We start from the raw sequence: 19,952 nt of genomic DNA, 5'->3' as shown, positions 1-19,952 counted from the left end.
CTGTGTTTAGAAATTCACTACGTGACTGACCGACTTCACAGATAATTGTATGTGTGGGGTACAGAGATGAGGTAGTCATTAAAAATCATGTTAAACACTATTATTGCACACAGAGTGAGTCCATGCAACGTATTATTCAACTTATTTTGGATTTCCATAACAAAGGAATTGAATACTTATTGACACTTTTTTTTCTACATAATTCCACTTTGACGTTATGCGCTATTGTGTGTAGGCCAGTGACAAAAAAAATATCTAAATTTCATCTATTTTAAATTCAGGCTCTAATATAACAAAAATTGGAAAAGGTCAAGGGGTGGGAATACTTTCTGAAGGTATTGTATGTTTTACCATTTAGATATAAAAGTACTTTATGTATATAGTCCCCCCAATTCAATAAGTTATTTGGACAAATTCATTTATAGTGTATTAAAGTAGTCAAACATTATGTTTTTTGGTCCTATATTCTTTGCACCCAATAAATGCATCAAGTTTGTGACTTAACAAAGTTGAGTTTGTATGCATTTGCAGTTTGTTTTGGTTGTGTTTTGGATTATGTTTTGCCCAATAGGAAATTAATTGTATCCAACAATTAATTTGAATATGGAAGGAGGTATCAAACAGTCAACATAAAAGACATAAATACAGTAGATTCAGCATTTACTAGGGAAAAGAAATAAGAAAAATGCTCAAAGGAGTGTATGCCCCGGACCCCTCCAAAAACCCCCCCAAAAAATATTAACACAGTAACAAATATTATGGAAAGACATGTAACAGAAACCAGATGTCTATGTGTAATACAGTAGATATATTACCTGTTAAGCAACTTATTTAAAGTAACTGGATGTGTGATAAACAAAGGATAGCATGTGAGAAAGAATGTATTTGTGTGAGATGTGTGAGACATATCTACAGAAAGCCAGAGGTGTAGTTTCAGTGTGTCTGCAGAAGACTGTAAAACCCATCCGGCTGGGCTGAGGTTGCTGGTCTGTCGGGGATTGAGCTGTATACGTGGTACGTATCAGACTAGAGAAAGAAAAATATTTACTTTAGGGCTTCGAATCTACAGTACTGGTAATGTAATTCATAAGGGGTATTTTATGAGGATGTAAGACCAATCTTAAACTGAAAGTCATGAAACACAGTGAAAGAGAGATATTTTTATCCTCTAGTCAGTCTGTCTGTGAAAACAATGCTATGTATAATAATAATATAACAATATAATATAATACAATGAATAGGACATTTGTGCATTACTTACATGTTCATTTGCAAATGCCTGTGTATCCACATCAACGGGACCTGCACATCACAGAGAGAGACAATTCCATGAGTAAGAGGTTGTGTATGTATGTATGAGTGTGTGTTTGAGGGGGGATCATGTGTATTTTACATGTCTACATTGCATGTGAGTTACTTAGTCGAGTTTGCCCTATTGCGTTGGTATTATCCAAATAGAAGAGGTGCAAGTAACAGGGCTTGATGTCATTTCACACTTCTCCTCATGACTCAAACCACCCTGCAGATCTACAGCTCTATTCTCCCGCTGCAGATGCTCTGACACATACATTTCTGTTTTAAGTGTCATATATGCGTTTTGATATGTTTAGGCCCAAAGTTTAAGCATGTACAGTAGCTGTGCACTTGCAGATGGTCCCGAGATCTGAGGGACAAACCTGAGGTAGTGAACGTGGACAGTACAGAAGTGATCTGAGAATCGATTCTAGCATCTCCTGAATCCACCTGTAGTAGAGAGTGAGGGAGAAGAAGAGAGAGAAGAGAGACTTTTTATCCTCCAGTCTATCAAACTGTCTGTCTATTCTCATCTCTAACTCGTGACATGAACTGCACCCTCCTTTGTATCACATGAAGTGTTTGTGGGTTTTGTGTCATTCTGAGGTCTACACATGTCCAATGCAAGATGTAGGTTATTTGATCAAAAATAGTCATACGACTAAACTCTGTATCCTACTTAAGAACACATTTACAAGGTTTAACATGAATTCATGTATTAAGAAATCATTTATTATTTGGTAATAAATATAAATTACCATATAAATCTGTAAATAAATATATCTGTGGGTTTGATACTTTGAACATTCATATGTTGAAGCACTACTAATGTATCATTAAGGTCTTGATCCTCAGATCAGACAGTCAGAGGGCAGAGGATGCTGGTGAGAGGAGTTATAGGAGGACAGGCTCATTGTAATCGTTGAAATGAAATGAAATGAATGGAATGGAGTTAAACACGTAGTTTTAATGTGTTTGATTTGTTTGCCTCCGTCCTATTAATTCCATTCCAATCATTACACTGAGCCTGTCCTCCTATGACTCATCCCACCAGCCTCCTCTGTCAGAGGGGTATATGTGTACAGATACCACTGTAATGTAGAATACTCACCATGACTCCGCTGCTCACCGCTCCCATAGACACCAAATCATCTAAAACAGAAACACAGTAAAAATAGAATTACAGTGTTTGTACATGCGTGTATATAGTTCTGTAAGTCGTATCTGTGTGTATGTTTGATGTATTTTGTTTGGAACATACATTGGCTGTGATCATCCTGTCTGGCTGTAGGTCTGTACAACATAAAAGTATAAGAAGGTTGTGGTAAGAACATCTCATCATGGACAATACAGAACTAAAGGTTGATACAATCTGCATCATATTCACAAGTGGAATTCTTACCTCTGAGAATTGTTCTTCTCTGAAAAACAAATGAGGCTAAATTCATTATATTGAATATAGTCTAATCTATACAATATGATCAAAATGAGTTGATAAATTAACCCATGCCAAAGGAACTTACATTAATGTCAGCACGGTAAATTTGCAAATGATTTGTTTTGCAGAATCGAATGTACTCACTGGTCCTCCTGCAGAGACAGACAGCTGTCAATCCTACCAGGAGCATGCCCACTCCAGAAGCCACTGCTGCCTGCCATAATTGCCCCACTATTTGGTGACATGACATTGGGAGAGGTCATTAGCTCTTGGACCACATTATTGTTCTTCTAAGAAAATGTGCACAGCTCTGTTTTCATATGTGTGAGAAAAGACAGCTAGAACAGGATACTTACCCAGAAAGATTTCTTGACTGTTTGATTCCACATCACTTTCTGTGGAGCTTTGACCTCCTGGGCACATGCAAGAGAGAAGGACAGTTTAATAACAGAGCTAATATTTCTATGAAGAGATAAATTGTTTGATTAATCCTAAACCTTTGACTGAATTTACATCTGACTATATTTGCAAAACTGGTTTATGCTTTAATAGACAAAAATATTTCGCTGGGGTGTCAGTGGTCAAAGTACAGCAAACAGTCAACCCTGACGCAAAGCAAATCATTGGATCGGATTATACAAAAATACAACTTAATGGGTTGATTTTAATCAATCAAATATCAACCTATTTTTGTAATGAGGCAAATTTGTGATGAGGAAAAAAAAACGTACAAAAACATGGAGAAGATAAAGCTACTCTATTTGTTTTACTTCTATCTGCTAACTAGATAAAGATGACTAAGAGACCTGATGAAGGATTCACTGTCGTGCTAGGGGTCAAAGGGGAGGTCAAACTTGGTGAGAAGAGATTACTCATATTACACAAGAACAAACGTAAATTAATGTAATATCTAAGGTCTTTCAATAAGCAGAAAGAGAGAAGTACACGTTACCTACAAATCAGATGGACTAAAAGTGGTTAAAAATCTGGACTGAAATTACAAGCAGCTATGAATACATCTATTAGTTAACCGGTCAGAGCTTTAGTGAATGAATGTGAACAAAGATATTGGATTTGCAAAAAAGTTCAATTTGGTTGATCTACTTCCTGGTAGTTGGTGTCACTGTGGTTTCTGGGGTAAAGGTAGAAGTAACAGTTGAAACAAGTGGGAAGCAATAAGACTACACAAGAATAAGGTTTTACATTCACATTTGGGACACTTAATTTTACAGCCCCGTAATCTAAATTCTTGACTGTATAATTACTATTTGCAGAGATGATAATTTAGAGGCCCAACACACCTTCTGTAGGACTCACTGTTGTGCCGGGAGGCAAAGTAGATTTAGGACCTGGAGTCAAACCCACTGAGAAAACACATATTAATGAAATTAGCATTTTATTAATGATTGTATTAATGATCATCATGGTGTTGTTGGCCTTTTGAAATAGCTTTATGACTTGTCTTTTCAAAGTGGGCATAAAATCACTACGTACAGATTGCTTCTAGCCCCGGTAGAATATATTTCTCCTCATTACAGAGATGATAAGACCAATTCCTAAGGTGATAAAGTCTTTCAGGACAGATAAGGTGCTGATTGTTGTTGACAGCTTCCTAGATTGAAGTCACCATGTTATCTAACAGCAGAAGTATAACAGAGCATAGATACGATCTAAACACTCCACTAGATGAACACAGACATTCTATTACTTGTGCTGATGATCCCAGACATTGGTGTTGAGGCTGGTGTCATATCTATAGAACAGCTTAATTATCTACCAGAACAGCTTCATTTACACATTAACACAACTATTCTTATTGCTGAAACTTGCTTCGCTTTAAAATAACAACTGTGTCACTATAAAAGGACAAATGTGTAGCCTACCTGCTATAGAAGGTGTCTCTATAGTTGTTGGATAACTCATGTGAAATCCCACCAGATCTGAAATCATTTGGGATTGGAATGTGGTATTTAGTTTGTTGGTCAGAATGAATATAGTCATACTAAGAAGATGCTAAAATCAAAGTGAGTCAGATCATGAAGACCTGCAGCCCTGATAGATTTGTTTAGGTAATGACTCACCTGTAAACCTGTACCCATCACTGCGTGGAGAGAGAGAGTTTGGTCCTGAGCCCACTCTGTAGTCGCAGCTCACCTCCTTAGTCCTCACTGACTGTAGAGTTCTGATAATATCTCTCTCAGTTACAGTGAATCTACAGAACCACTGTTTGGAAGCTTTGCTTTTTTCTTTCCAGATCTTTTCTGTGAAGGATGGATGACTCTCCTCTCCAACATACAGGTTACAGGTGGTGTCAGGACTGACGGATCCAGGAATCAAACAGATGATGTTGAAGTACCCATCAAAATTGACTGTAATGTCTGGTTTTGGATCTGTTAGGAAAGGACAGAGACTCTTATTTGCATCACTCTATTTGAATGTAATGTAAACTCAGCAAAAAAAGAAACGTCCTCTCACTGTCAACTGCATATATTTTAAGCAATGTGTAAATATTTGTATGAACATGACAAGATTCAACAACTGAGACATGAACTGAACAAGTTCCATAGACATGTGACTAACAAAAATGGAATAATGTGTCCCTGAACAAAAGGGGGGTCAAAATCAAATGTAACCGTCAGTATCTGGTGTGGCCACCAGCTGCATTAAGTACTGCAGTGCATCTCCTCCTCATTGAATGCACCAGATTTGCCAGTTCTTGCTGTGAGATGTTACCCCAGTCTTCCACCAAGGCACCTGCAAGTTCCTGGACATTTCTGGGGGGAATGGCCCAAGCCCTCACCCTCCGATCCAACAGGTCCCAGACATGCTCAATGGGATTGAGATCCTTGCTATTCGCTGGCCATTGCAGAATAATGACATTCCTGTCTTGCAGGAAATCATGCACAGAACAAACAGTATTGTTGGTGGCATTGTCATGCTGGAGGGTCATGTCAGGATGAGCCTGCAGGAAGGGTACCACATGAGGGTGGAGGATGTCTTCCCTGTAACGCACAGCATTGAGATTGCCTGAAATGACAACAAGCTCAGTCCGATGATGCTGTGACACACCGCCCCAGACCATGACGGACCCTCCACCTCCAAAGCGATCCCGCTCCAGAGTACAGGCCTCGATGTAATGCTCATCCCTTCACGATAAACGCGAATCCGACCATCACCCCAGGTAAGACAAAACCGCAACTCGTCAGTGAAGAGCACTTTTTGCCAGTCCTGTCTGGTCCAGCGACGGTGGGTTTGTGCCCATAGGCGACATTTTTGCCAGTGATGTCTGGTGAAGACCTGCCTTACAACAGGCCTACAAGCCCTCAGTCCAGCCTCTCTCAGCCTATTACGGACAGTCTGAGCACTGATGGCGGGATTGTGCGTTCCTGGTGTAACCCTGGCAGTTGTTGTTGCCATCCTGTACCTGTCCCGCAGGTGTGATGTTTGGATGTACCGATCCCAGATCAGTTGTCCGTCCTGTCTCCCTGTAGCACTGTCTTAGGCGTCTCACAGTACGGACATTGCAATTTATTGCCCAGCCACATCTGCAGTCCTCATGCCTCCTTGCTGCATGCCTAAGGGACGTTCACACAGATGAGCAGGGACCCTGGGCATGTTTTTTTTGCTGTTTTTCAGAGTGAGTAGAAAGGCCTCTTTAGTGTCCTACGTTTTCATAACTATGACCTTAATTGCCGAACTTGTGCCAGACAGGCGGGCAACTCTGGCTGCGCCGGACTGGCGGGTGGCTCTGGCTGCGCCGGACTGGCGGGCGGCTCTGGCTGCGCCGAACTGGCGGGCGGCTCTGGCAGCTCCGGACAGGCAGACGGCTCTGGCGCAGACCGCACCAGGCTGGGGAGACATGCAGGAGGCCTGGCTCTGGGAGCAGGCACCGGATACACTGGGCCGTGGAGGAGCACTTGCGGTCACGAGCGCAGGCCTGGCACCACCCCTAATGGCTGGGGGCCCGCTTCCCCCCGGCAAATGCGGGACGCTGGCACCGAACACACTGGCCTGTGGATGCTCGGCCTCGACACCGTGCGCATCACCCCATAGCACAGGGCCTGACCAGTCAAATGCTCGCCACGGTAAACACGGGGAGTTGGCTCAAGCCGCACTGGGTTCTCCAGGCGAACTGGGGAAACCGTGCGTGGAGCGGGCGCAGGACTCACCAGGCTATGGAGGCGCACTGGAGGTCTCGAGCGCAAAGCTAGCACAGGACGTGCAGGGCTGGGGAGGCGCACAGGAGGCCTGGTGCGTGGGGCTGGCACAGTCTTCACCAGACGGCTAGCACGCACCTCAGGATGAGTATGGAGAGCTGACTCAGGTGACATCAATTCGAGGACACGCTCCGTAGGGCAAATGTCGTGCCTCATGCACCAACACAGCAGCTCTCTCATAGCTCTCTCCTCCAATCTCCCCATCAACTCCTTCACTGTCTCTGCTTCGCTCCCTTCGCTCACCTCCAACTTCACCCCGACTGGCTCTGGTTCCATCCTCGGCTCCGCCGACCGTCCCGTGTGCCCCCCCCCCCAAAAAAAATCTTGGGGCTGCCTCTCCTCCTCTTGCCGTGCCAGCCGATCCTATCAGAAACGCCATTCTGCATTCGCTGCCTCTATCTCCTCTGGCGGGCGGCGGAATTCTCCAGCCTGTCTCCAGGGTCCCTTTCCGTCCAGTATCTCTTCCCAAGTCCAGGAGTCCTGAACCCTCTGCTCCTCCTTACCACGCTGCTTGGTCCGTTGAAGGTGGGTAGTTCTGTCACGACCGTCGGATGAAGTAGACCAAGGTGCAGCGTGGTGAGCCTACATTTTCCTCTTTATTGAAATAACGCCAGCAAAACCAATAAACATTACAAAATGACTGTGAAGCTTACAGGGCAAAGTGCCACAAACAAAGTTAACTACCCACAAGGACAGGTGGGAAAAAGGGCTACCTAATTATGGCTCCCTATCAGCGACAACGATGTACAGCTGTCCCTGATTGAGAGCCATACCAGGCCAAAACAAAGAAATACAAAAACATTGAAAAAAGGACATAGAATGGCCACCCTAGTCATACCCTGGCCTAACCAAAATAGAGAATAAAAACCCTCTCTATGGCCAGGGCGTGACACATAGTCAGTAGAAAGGTCTCTTTAGTGTCTTAAGTTTCTTTAGTGTCCTAACTGTGACCTTAATTGCTTCACTTGTGACATATAAACTCAGCAAAATATTTTTTTGCCCTTTTTCAGGACCCTCTCTTTCAAAGATAATATGTAAAAATCCAAATAACTTGCAGATCTTGTTCAATGAACGAGCATTGTTCAATGAACCATAAACTGTTAGTGTCTTAACGACCGTTTCACAGGTGCATGTTCATGAATTGTTTACGGTTCATTGAACAAGCATGGGAAACAGTGTTTAAACCCTTTACAATGAAGATCTGCAAGTTATTTGGATTTTTACGTATTATCTTTGAAAGACAGGGTCCTGAAAAAGGGACATTTCTTTTTTTGATGAGTTTATATGTCACAAGTGACACTGACTTACTAAACTAGAGCCTGCCATTCTCTTTATATTACATATCAGCATGTCTTATTTGATATCATTTATATTTATGAGTGCCATTTAATCATGTGTGCTGTGTGTTTACAATGATTTCCTTTCACTTATTTCCTTACAATCTCACGTGTGAAATGAAATTGAATCGCATGGACTATTTTGCTTGCTTGTATGATGTGTTATGATTCAACAGATTAGCATGGACTAAAGTGACATTGAGACAGCTGTTGCCAATTCTCTATCACCTCCTCCCTCCTCAAACTAATTGCTAAACACGCCCCAGAACTAGAGTTAAAAGGAGCTGAACCAGGGACCTTTCGACCCCTGGTCCCCTGCTGTAGGAAAGACACAAATCACAAAGCTCTACAGCACGACTAGGAAAGTGCTTGTTTCAAACGTGTGAGTGTGACAGTCAGTCCTCAATTGTTGGCCAGTACATCCTCTAATTGTATGTTTTCTGTCCCCCACGACTACAGACACGGGGGACACGCCTGACGCAGCTGAGAGGCTACACCCAACTCTACCACACAGCCAGGCCGGTGAGGAGCGAGGGACAGAAGGCGACCTGCCGTTGAACACCAAACCAGCAATCGACTACCAGACCAGCCATCGACTAACGATCCCTGCTCGGGAGGAAGAGCCGATCCCTGCTCGGGTTGAGCCAATCTAATCCTGCTCGGGTAGAACCGAACGAACAAACCCTGCTCGGAAGGACTCAAATGAACATTGGCCACCGATCGGGAATCAACTGCTGTGTTAGTTTGGCCCGTTGCTTCTAGTTAGCCTACAGCCCTAAATCCCAGCCTATTTATACGTTTCTAATAGGGCCGTAGTGATACTGTGTATTTCTGTGTAAAGCTGAGTTTATAAAAGAACCTTTGATTGTACTTTGGCCTGTCTCTGTGGTTGTTTTCCGTGGGAATAGTAAGAGAAACAGAACCACTTTGCATCGATGGAAAGTGAGTTTCTACTGTGTAAAAACATCTCAGTTTGATCTCAGCAGATGAACTTTGGCTTGACCACGAGAGCAGCTCAGTCCCGTGAGTGACTTCGTACAGGGTGAGGGTTTAGGATCTCTCCCCTCTGTGTAGAAGTAACACTGAGACACAGAGACAGATGGAGGAGTCTGACAGCTCAGCTGAACTGAGTCTCTCTGATGACTGTAGAACTGACTGTCAGCCTGGGAGGAGGTGGGTCTCTTTGAAAGTTGCATTTAAAAAACATTATAGGTAATCCATACAGACTAACAGTATGGAAAATCCATTTATACAATGTTCAACTATGTCAGCATTTTTGTTTGTACAAAGTACAGTAAATCCTATCATTATGTGAAATGAAGACATTGAGGAAATACGACAGAAGATCTCATTTTCAGAACGAGCATAATTAATACGGTATAACAGTGAAGTGTATAATTTTATAAACCACCTACTTACCCTGAACAGTGACTGAGACAGAGTTACTAAAAGGAGATGTGTGAGACTTCCCTACAACATAGTAACACTTCACTTTGACCAAAGCTGGAAATGTTGGACCAGCCCTCTTCAGCAGCTCAGTTCCTGTTATTGTCCGGAAGATTCTTCCCCCCCTCTATGTAGAAGTAACAGTGAGACACATGGAGAGATGGAGGAGTCTCACAACTCAGCTGAACTGATTCTGTCTCTCTGATGATTGTAGAACTCACTGTCAGCTGAGGAAGGTCTGTGAGAATAGGGGAATTTAGCATTTAGCAGTTTTGAGAAATGTACTGAGAGCCTAATCCCTCCTTGTTATTTCAGACTTAAGGATCTTGAGTCCATTACCTCATGCAGCGACAGTATGGGAAATGAAGGAGATATAATATATTGCTTGATTGTTTCATGTAATAGTTTATAACAACACACAGTATGATAACATATCACAAGAGGAACATGGTAATGATGGCACAACAGTACATTGTTAACAACCATTCAAATAGTCTTATTACCCTGAATTGTGACTGTTGAAGGCTCACTGTATATGGATCTAAACTGTGAACCTGTAGCACTGTACTGACAGTGTATTTTGACCTCAGCTGGTGAACTCTGACCTGTCCACCTCACCAGTAGTGTTCCTGTGAGTGTCTGTTGACAGGGTGATGGTAGGGTGAATTCCACTTGCCCTTCCATTATGAAGTAACACTCAGAGACAGATGGAGGAGTCTGACAGTTCAGCTGAACTGAGTCTCTCTCTTTGATGACTGCAGGAATCACTGTCAGACTGGGCTGAGGAAGATCTGTGACATCAGAGGGATGATGGAGTGTATTTTTTAATTGCATAATACATTTATTTTCAATGTTTAACTACTCATACAGATAATATACCACTTAATATTATAGGAGTTTGAAAGAGAAAAACAATTAAGACACTGTTGTCTATTTAACAATAAACAATGAGAACCCGTGGCAGGAACAGCCCTTAGGAGGGAGTTTTCACACAATAATCCTCGGCTTCGATGGGCATTTTGCTTTTGTAAAACGGTTGCCAACATTTAAACAAAAGATTAAGGACATGTCTTTCATTAAAGACATATTATTGTTCTGAGTAAATGTGTTTTATTTTCATCCTTCCACCAGGACATATGCTCATTGTGGAACGTTGCTATATGGGCACAGCCAAACAACGGAAGTGATGGATTTTTTTCTGACCAGAATTGTCCCAGAGCTTGTGGAGGTGTGTCTGCGCTTGTGCTGCAGCGGCAGGTGCGCAAGATAAAACTTTACCAGCATCATACATATCGGTGAATCGCTGTGACATATGAAAAACAAGTGATAGTGTAATCAATCTGTAATAACTATGTAAAAAAGTAACGAACGTGTTAAATTAGTATGTGACGTACATTCATATCCAGGTCCTGATTGGTCAACAAGCTTATTTGACACATCAAACAGTGTTATTTCACGTGTATCTTTTTTGAAATGCGAAGTCCCAAATGGCGTTCCATACTTTCCAGTGCACGACACACTGACATCACGTACAGATGCGCGTGACTCTTGGCTGCAGTAAGAAAGCCACGCCATCTGCTCCCATTCAACATAGCCTAGATTTACATTTTTATTACTTCTAAACAAATAACCTTTTGAGGGCTCTCCTACGTTTACAATGATGTGTTGATTCTTGCTTGAACAGTCAATCAGATTATATTTGGTTGTGATCTTTGGATGCAGCAAGTTGTTAGCTAGAATGCTAAACACTCACTGACATAGCAATAGGCTGTAGAAAAAGATAGCCAAAGAGCCATTTTACTCGTTGAAGTTGAAGTTATTTTTAGTATAATACAGTTGATTTCCAATGATGACAAACATTATATTAAGCAGGACATTCATACGAGCCTTAAACTCCAATTATAATCCAAAAGTAGTGTGAAATGCACTCATATGCAACATGTAAATAGAGGCTTTTTTTGTTGGCATTCTGTTCTGTCACCATAGTGGATTGAGCAGTCAAATGGAATAGCGAATAGACAATTTTTTTGTGTTTGTAAACGTTGCCACACGAGGGCGATGCGTGCAACGTTTGCAAACACAGAAAATTGTCTATTCACTATTGCATTTGACTGCTCAATCCACTATCTCATCAGCCCAGCCAGGCAATTTATAAACTTAAACTCCACTGTAAAAAGCATTTAGATATTATATCCTATTTATTTTGGACTAGCATTTGGTTTTCAACAGCGGAGATTTGTATTAACCTTGCTGTCTGTCTCATTCCACGGGGATGCTGACCCATGTTGACTCCAATCCTTCCCACAGTTGTGTCAAGTTGGCAGGATGTCCTTAGGGTGGTGGACCACTCTTGATACACACAGGAAACTGTTGAGCGTGAAAAACCCAGCACTGTTATAGTTCTGGCACCTACTAGCATACCCCGTTCAAAGGCACTTCAAAATATTTTGTCTTGCCCTTTCCCCCTCTGAATGGCATACATTCACAATCCATGTCTTTAACCTGTCTCCTCCCCTTCATCTATTTACTGATTTAAGTGGCTTTAACAAGCGACATCAATAAGGGATCATAGCTTTCACCTGGATTCGACTGGTCAGTCTATGTCATGTTAATGTTTTGTATTCCCATTGTTTACCGCATCTCGTGGAAGGATGAAATCGTATGGATGAATTCATCAAAATAAAGTTTTTATTGAAAATATGTCAATCATTATTTGAATATTTTGGTAATCCGTTGTTTTGTCTGGTAACTCAAAATGTTCCATAATGCAGCTTTAAATTCATAATAATGATACTGACCTTTGGCTTTGATGTACTGGAAGGTATCTAGACATAACAAAATGGGTCATTATTATGCTCTTTTTGCCATTATGAAAAATAAGAAAACATTAGATGGGAACACTTTACACAAGCTGGCGAAGCAGAACAGCCTGGAATGCATTCACAGCCATGTTATCAAGCAGTGGTCATTCTTATCTGAACAAAATGTAAAATAATGACAGAGAAATATAAATCAATAGGATGATCAATGGAATAAGACACACTTATTATAACCATAACATGTTGAAATATTAAGAGTTCCTAAAGTAAAAGACTAAAAGAGGGGAAAGAAGAATGGAATATCCTGTAGCACAAACAGATGATGGAACTTGGAACGGAAAAATAACTCACCGAAAAGGAGGATGAGCAAAAACAGACGACCAGCCATATCAGGGACGAACAATGTCATTTTTTAGACAGTTACATACATACTGTTAGTCTGACTTCAGAGAAGATGGTGACTGTGACAGGGACAAAGAATAAATGTTTCAATAGAAAAGCAGATGTGGTGCTTGTTCACAGGAAAACCACAGATGCCTCATATGACAACTGTGGGCTAATGTCATGTTGCAGAGTACAAGGAGGCTGAACATTCAGAATCATTTATCGGTCATTATTTTTATGATCTAAAGCTAACTGTCTTTAACAGATTTTATTTTGTATCATTATTGCCGGCAATTCGATTTTTAAAACCAACAAACTAACTTGTCTGTCTGAGAAAAATATTTATCTTCGACTTTTGTTTTACATTTTTTACAGCTGCACAAAGTTTAACTACAAAAACCCTGCATTTGTGGTTGAGAGTTTGATGATCTCTGAAATGTAGAAGGGTTTTCATATTTAATTTATGTTTGGTGAGTCATGTTTAATAATATGCCAGAGCAGTGAAGGTAAACTGATAAGCGCAGTAAAGGAAAGGAAAGGATGGAAGGAAGGAACGGAGGAGAGAAGAAGAAGCGAGTTCACACTACTCAGACTGATCAGTTTACCTTGAATGCTCTGACTGGTACCTAAATGTCAGCACCTGTTCAGATAAACCGCTTGCTTTGCTTGAAGTGTATAACATTGAACGTGTGTAGGCTGAGAATGCAGTTGCTGTTTTATACTAACGTTTTTATATAGCCTAACTTTGAGATTAACCATTTGATCATGCCTCCTAAAAAAAAGCAGCAGCCGCCGAAGAAGTAACTTCATCTTCTGACGTGCCCAAAAAATATGAAAAAGTGTCGGGAAAAGATAAATCAGGTTTGTAAAACCATGTGCGGTTTAGGCCAATTTGAGTAGCCTAATTTTATGGCTATTTGGTTAGATTACGGTAGAAACATTTGTTAATTTCATTGTTAGAATCCTGCAAAGCACCTGCTGTGGCACGGAAACACCCTCTTCATCTACGTACGATGGTGATGGTTAATGAAGCGCTGAAGGAGTTGGACTCTCGAAAGCGGGTCTAATCGCAGGCAATTATATCCATCTTTGGACCTGGTGAGATTGAAGTATTCCAAGAATCCAAGATGGCGTAGCAGTCAGACGTGTGTTTGTCTTGTCCCATGTAAACAGTTGGTCTCATCGTCTTTTTCGAATATATTTTAATCTCACTTTCCACCTACGATCTAAATATACTTTCCTGCAACCCGCCCCACCCAATGTGGTACGGATCTGCTATTTCTATACGTTATAACTGGAACCTTCATCAGAAGCTCACCAGCTAACTAGCTACTAGCTAGTAGTCACTCTTAGCCACGGCTAACGGTCTTTACCTTTAGCTCGGTCACCAGCCAGCTTTAGCTCAGTAAATACCTGCCAGTCTGCACAGCGCGATATCGGACTCCTTTTCTCCAACACATCACCGGATTCCTGCCGCAAGCTCTGGGCCATTACACCGGATCATCGCAGCTAGCTTCCTGCAATCATGTGGTTACCGCTAGCTAATGCCTCTGTCCTGAAACAAGCACCAGTTAGCCTTGAGCTAGCCTCGAGCCAGGCCCATCTCCCGGCTAGCCGAAGAGGTATACCCACTAATTCGTGGGCTACAATACCTCTTTTGCCAATTTGCCTGGACCCTTTATTGCCGACAGGGAGCCCCGCCGATCCATCACGACTGGTCTGCCGACGTAATTGTCCGATGTGGTTTCAACAGGCTTTCCGTTGCGTTGTCACCGAAGACCCATCTGCTATCCCCGGCCCGCTAGCTTTCTGAATGCCATGCCTCCCGCTTGCCTAGCATAGTAGCGACTACTGAACGGCTCCCGGACTCACCTATTGCTGCTCATTGGACCCTATGATCACTCGGCTACACATGCCTCTCTCTAATGTCAATATGCCTTGTCTTCTGCTGTTTCGGTTAGTTATTGTTTTATGTCACTGTAGAGCCCCTAGTCCAGCAAAACATGCATTAGATCTCTTTTGTCACACACCCCACACATGGGGAGACCTCATCTGGCTTAGCTGGTGTCTCCAGAGATGCAAGCTCTGCTATCGTCACACATGACTAGGTTAACCCCCACTGTCCCCACATCCTACCATACCCTTGTCTGTACATTATGCCCTGAATCTATTCTGATGCCCGAGCCGTGTCTGAATCCTGGCTTAGGAAGGCCACCAAATATTCAGACATTTCCATCCCCAACTACAAGATTCTCCGTCGAGATAGAACTGCCAAAGGGGGCGGAGTTGCAATCTACTGCAGAGATAGCCTGCAGAGATCTGTCATACTATCCAGGTCTGCGCCCAAACAGTTCGAGCTTCTTCTTTTAAAAATCCACCTTTCCAAAAATAAGTATCTCACTGTTGCCTAACTATTGATCCTCAGTGGCTAAATATGTTCTCTGGTGTATTTTGAACATTGAAAACAGGCTCCCTTGGTTGGATATAAAAAAAGTTATTAGTTTTTTTGCCTCTTGGGCCCAGCCCCTGACTCACATAATTGACCAGTCACATTTAGTTATTATGTAGTTTATTTGTTCAGTTACCCAATCAAGGCAGGGCCCCCCATTTACCCACATGGGGCCCATACCTCTCCTCCCCCTATCTGATGATTAGCATAGTGGCAGCAGAAAGCTGTCTACACTCATTGATAGCTGGCTCCAGAATCCCCCTGTGGTTTGCGGTTGCAGTAAAAATATATACTACATATGTAATATGTACTGTATAATGTATGTATATAATTGTGACTTTTTTTCTGCATTCTGGGCCCAGGGGCTTCAGCCCCGGGAAGCCCCTTTGTTAATCCGGCCCTGGACGTACCCCAACAACAGAATGGTGTGGGCATATACCTGTTACAAAAAATATTAAATCAAGTATACTGCTGATTGGCCAGCTCAGCCAATGACCCAACATGATATAATGTTTAATGAGAAAATGGCAAGCATTATCGAAACTGTCTGTTTTGTGTTACAAGTTTAGATGTTTTTTTTGTGTTGTTTTTTTTAAAATTTATGCTTTGGCTACAAATACGAGTATAGGATTAGTGATGGGGAAACAAAGCTTCCTGGAGCATTGAGATTTTCCAGCTAATTGTCTGAAATAGGTTAAATTCTCAAGGATTTGATCAAGTGCACACTAGTGGCACCTGCTGGTCTAAAGAATATAGAGCAGCCAAATTATTATAGATTATGTCCCACACACCATAGCGTGTGTGTGCCTTTTTGTCTTCTACCAATCAGGTGTTTGTTCGACAAAACAAAGCTTTGGACGTCATTAATCACGTGCTTCTGATAAAGTGATATGGGCATCGGCACACTGCGATTTCAACGCATGCCTCAGAGCTCAGGCATCAAACGCAACATCACTATACAGGATGAGTCCACAACATTATTTAGGTACGAATTAAGAGAATATAAACTTTTTTAAAAGTGAGATCTCCACTGGACAGTTACTTCAATAGGCTACTTGTGGCAACTAGGCTTTGTTAACCCAAGTAATTAAATCAAGAAAAATGTGTTCCAAGGTGAATGGACTTTATTTTCTGAATGTGATAGTAGCTTACCTGCCAAATGAGCCAAACTTCATGGTACCAGTTCTGAATATAAAGTGGTGTGTTTATTACATTAGTCAACATTATATGACAAACATATTGAACATGGGTTTGCTGTTTAATATAATGTAGCTCAATGTGTGTTCACTCTCCCTTGCCAACTTGCAGTCAGGGGTAAGGTGGAGGAGCCCAAGCCAAAGGCCACTGAGAACACTGATCCCAATGTGGAGAAGGCTGCCAAGGTTGGAGCCAAGTAGACTAAGGACAAGGAAGCCGGTTAACTTAATCCACTGATTTGATTGTGCTCATCACTCCTAGGATTTAGACATCACCCTATAATCTGCCCAATTGTATGGGATCATTGTTATTGAGCTACTCCCATTGCAATGGAGGACATTTAACATTGCTCATTTAATGACTTGTATGGGTATCTCACGTCTCCTCACGGTGTCCATGATTGCATGCATACACACACATCACTAACTCTTGTCTCTAGAAGCTGTGAAGAAAAAGGCTACAGCCAAAACACAGAAGGAGAAACCTTCAGAGGCAAGTGTGGTGTCAGTTATGTTCTGACTATTGGCATTGTTCAAGTGGTTTTGGTGTATCGGGACTTTTTTACCAGTCCCCGCCTCTGTCACTCATTGTTCAGGGAGCCCCGCCCCACCATCATCTCCCTTCATCACTCATTAAGAGAGCCCCACCCGTGTAGGTCAACTCGGGGACAGCAGGAAGCGATCCAGGTACTGCGAGATGACCTCCCAGTTCCTCCACAGGAAGGCGAGGAGGACGACAAAGAGCAGCGTGGAGAAGGTGCTGCTGAGCGTCATTAAACTCTGTAACAGCTTTAAGGTCACCATTGGCCTCATGGTGAAAACTCTGAGCAGGTTTCTTCCTCTCCGGCAACTAAGTTAGGAATGATGACGGTATCTTTGTTGTGACAGGATATATTGATAAACCATCCATTAATAACTTCACCTTACTCAAAGGGATATTCAATGTCTGCTTTTTTTAAACAATAAGTGTCCTTCTTTGTGAGGCATTAGACAACCTCCCTGTTTTTTTGGTTAATCTGTGTTTGAAATTCACTAATTGACTGATGGACTTTACAGATAATTGTATGTGTGGGGTACAGAGATGAGGCCATTAAAAAATCATGTTAAACACTATTATTGCACACAGAGTGAGTCCATGCAACATATTATGCGACTTGTTAAGCAGAATTTTACTTCTGAACTTATTTTGGATTTCCAAAACAAAGGGGTTGAATACTCAATGACACTTTTATAATTTTTTTTACGTAATTCCACTTTGACCTTATTTATTTTCCTTTTTTTATTTTACCTTTATTTAACTCGGCAAGTCAGTTTAGAACAAATTCTTATTTTCAATGACGGCCTAGGAACAGTGGGTTAACTGCCTTGTTCAGGGGCAGAACGGCAGATTTTTACCTTGTCAGCTCGGGAATTCGATCTTGCAACCTTTCGATTACTAGTCCAACGGTCTAACCACTGGATTACCTGCCACCCCGATATGGGGTATTGTGTGTAGGCCAGTTACAAAAAAATCTCAATTTCATACATTTTAAATTCAGGCTGTAACACAACAAAATGTGGAAAACGTCAAGGGGTGTGAAGATTTTCTGAAGGCATTGTATGTTTTACCATTTTGATATAAAAGCACTTTATCTATATAGTCCCCACATTTGAAGAAGTCACAAGTATTTGGACAAACTCATTTATAGTGTATTAAGGTAGTCAAACATTTTGAATTTTGGTCCTAGATTCTTTGCACCCAATAAATACATCAAGCTTGTGACTCAACAATCTTGTTGGATGCATTTGCAGTTTGTTTTGGATTATGTTTTGGATTATGTTTTGCCCAATAGGAAATTAATTTGTATCCAACCGCTATGGAAGGAGGTATCACACAGTCAACGTAAAATACATAAATACAGTAGATTTAGCATTAACTAGGGGGAAGAAATAAGAAAAATGCTCAAAGGGGAGTATGCCCCGGACCCCTCAAAAAAATATATATATTAACACAGTAACAGATATTATGGATTCACATGTCACAGAAGTCAGTTGTCCATGTGTAATACAGTATTACCTGTTAAGCAACTTATTTACAGTAACTGGATGTGTGATAAACAATGGATGTCGTGTGAGATAGAATGTATTTGTGTGAGACATAGCTACAGAAAGCCAGAGGTGTAGTGTCAGTGTGTTTGCAGAAGACTGTACAACCCATCCGGCTGGGCTGAGGTTGCTGGTCTGTCGGGGATTGAGCTGTATACGTGGTACGTATCAGACTAGAGGAAAGAAACAGATTTACTTCAGGGCTTCGAATCTACAGTACAGTTAATGTAATTCATAAGGGGTATTTTATGAGGATGTAAGACCAATCTTAAACTGAAAGTCAAATCACAGTGAGAGAAAGAGAGATACTTGTATCCTCGAGTCAGTCTGTCTGTGAAAACAATGCAATAAATAATAATAATAATAAAAATATAACAATATACAACATATAACTCTGTAAATAAATATAGCTGTTGGTTTGATACTTTGAACATTCATATGTTGAAGCACTACTAATGTAACATTAAGGTCTTGATCCTCAGATCAGACAGTCAGAGGGCAGAGGATGCTGGTGAGAGGAGTTATAGGAGGACAGGCTTATTGTAATCGTTGAAATGGAATGAATGGAATGGAGTCAACCACGTAGTTTTGATGTGTTTGATTTGTTTGACTCCGTCCCATTAAATACATTCCAATCATTACAATGAGCCTGTCCTCCTATGACTCATCCCACCAGCCTCCTCTGTCAGAGGGGTATATGTGTACAGATACCACTGTAATGTAGAATACTCACCATGACTCCGCTGCTCACCGCTCCCATAGACACCAAATCATCTACAACAGAAACACAATGAAAATAGAATTACAGTGTTTGTACATGCGTATATAGTTCTGTAAGTCCTATCCGTGTGTATGTTTGATGTATTTAGTTTTGGAACATACATTGGCTGTGATCATCCTGTCTGGTTGTAGGTCTGTACAACATAAAAGTATAAGAAGGTTGTGGTAAGAACATCTCATCATGGACAATACAGAACTAACGGTTGATACAATCTGCATCATAGTCACAAGGGGAATTCTTACCTCTGAGAATTGGTTTTCTCTGAAAAACAAATGAGGCTAAATGAATTATATTGAATATAGTCTAACCTATACAATTTGATCAAAATGAGTTGATAAATTAACTTCTCAGGGCTACGTGGGACGCTACCGTCCCACCTGCTGGACACACTATTCAACAGCCAGTGAAATAGCATGGAGCGAAATACAAAACAGCAAAAATATCATAATTTCAATTTCTCAAACATAGAACTATTTTACACCATTTTAAAGATACACTTGTCCTTAA

General features: G+C 41.5%; 1 protein-coding gene across 1 annotated transcript in view; it reads right to left on the bottom strand.

The window, feature by feature from the left end:
* Nucleotides 1-404: 404 nt before the first annotated feature.
* Nucleotides 405-19,952, bottom strand: part of LOC115208194 (uncharacterized) — a 53,194-nt gene continuing 33,646 nt past the window's right edge. Inside the window, exons 8-17 of the mRNA XM_029776056.1 lie at nt 3,839-3,863; nt 3,538-3,584; nt 3,088-3,144; nt 2,876-2,962; nt 2,696-2,714; nt 2,555-2,586; nt 2,405-2,445; nt 1,677-1,743; nt 1,262-1,302; nt 405-1,026 (exon numbers count right to left, since the gene is read on the bottom strand). Coding sequence (XP_029631916.1) covers nt 934-1,026; nt 1,262-1,302; nt 1,677-1,743; nt 2,405-2,445; nt 2,555-2,586; nt 2,696-2,714; nt 2,876-2,962; nt 3,088-3,144; nt 3,538-3,584; nt 3,839-3,863 — 509 coding nt within the window. The 3' untranslated portion in view covers nt 405-933. The remainder of the gene's footprint in view (nt 1,027-1,261; nt 1,303-1,676; nt 1,744-2,404; nt 2,446-2,554; nt 2,587-2,695; nt 2,715-2,875; nt 2,963-3,087; nt 3,145-3,537; nt 3,585-3,838; nt 3,864-19,952) is intronic.

This window comes from Salmo trutta, chromosome 14 (genome assembly GCF_901001165.1).
Source record: "Salmo trutta chromosome 14, fSalTru1.1, whole genome shotgun sequence".
NCBI classification, from domain to species: domain Eukaryota; kingdom Metazoa; phylum Chordata; class Actinopteri; order Salmoniformes; family Salmonidae; genus Salmo; species Salmo trutta.
This window is presented reverse-complemented; position numbering and strand designations above follow the sequence as displayed.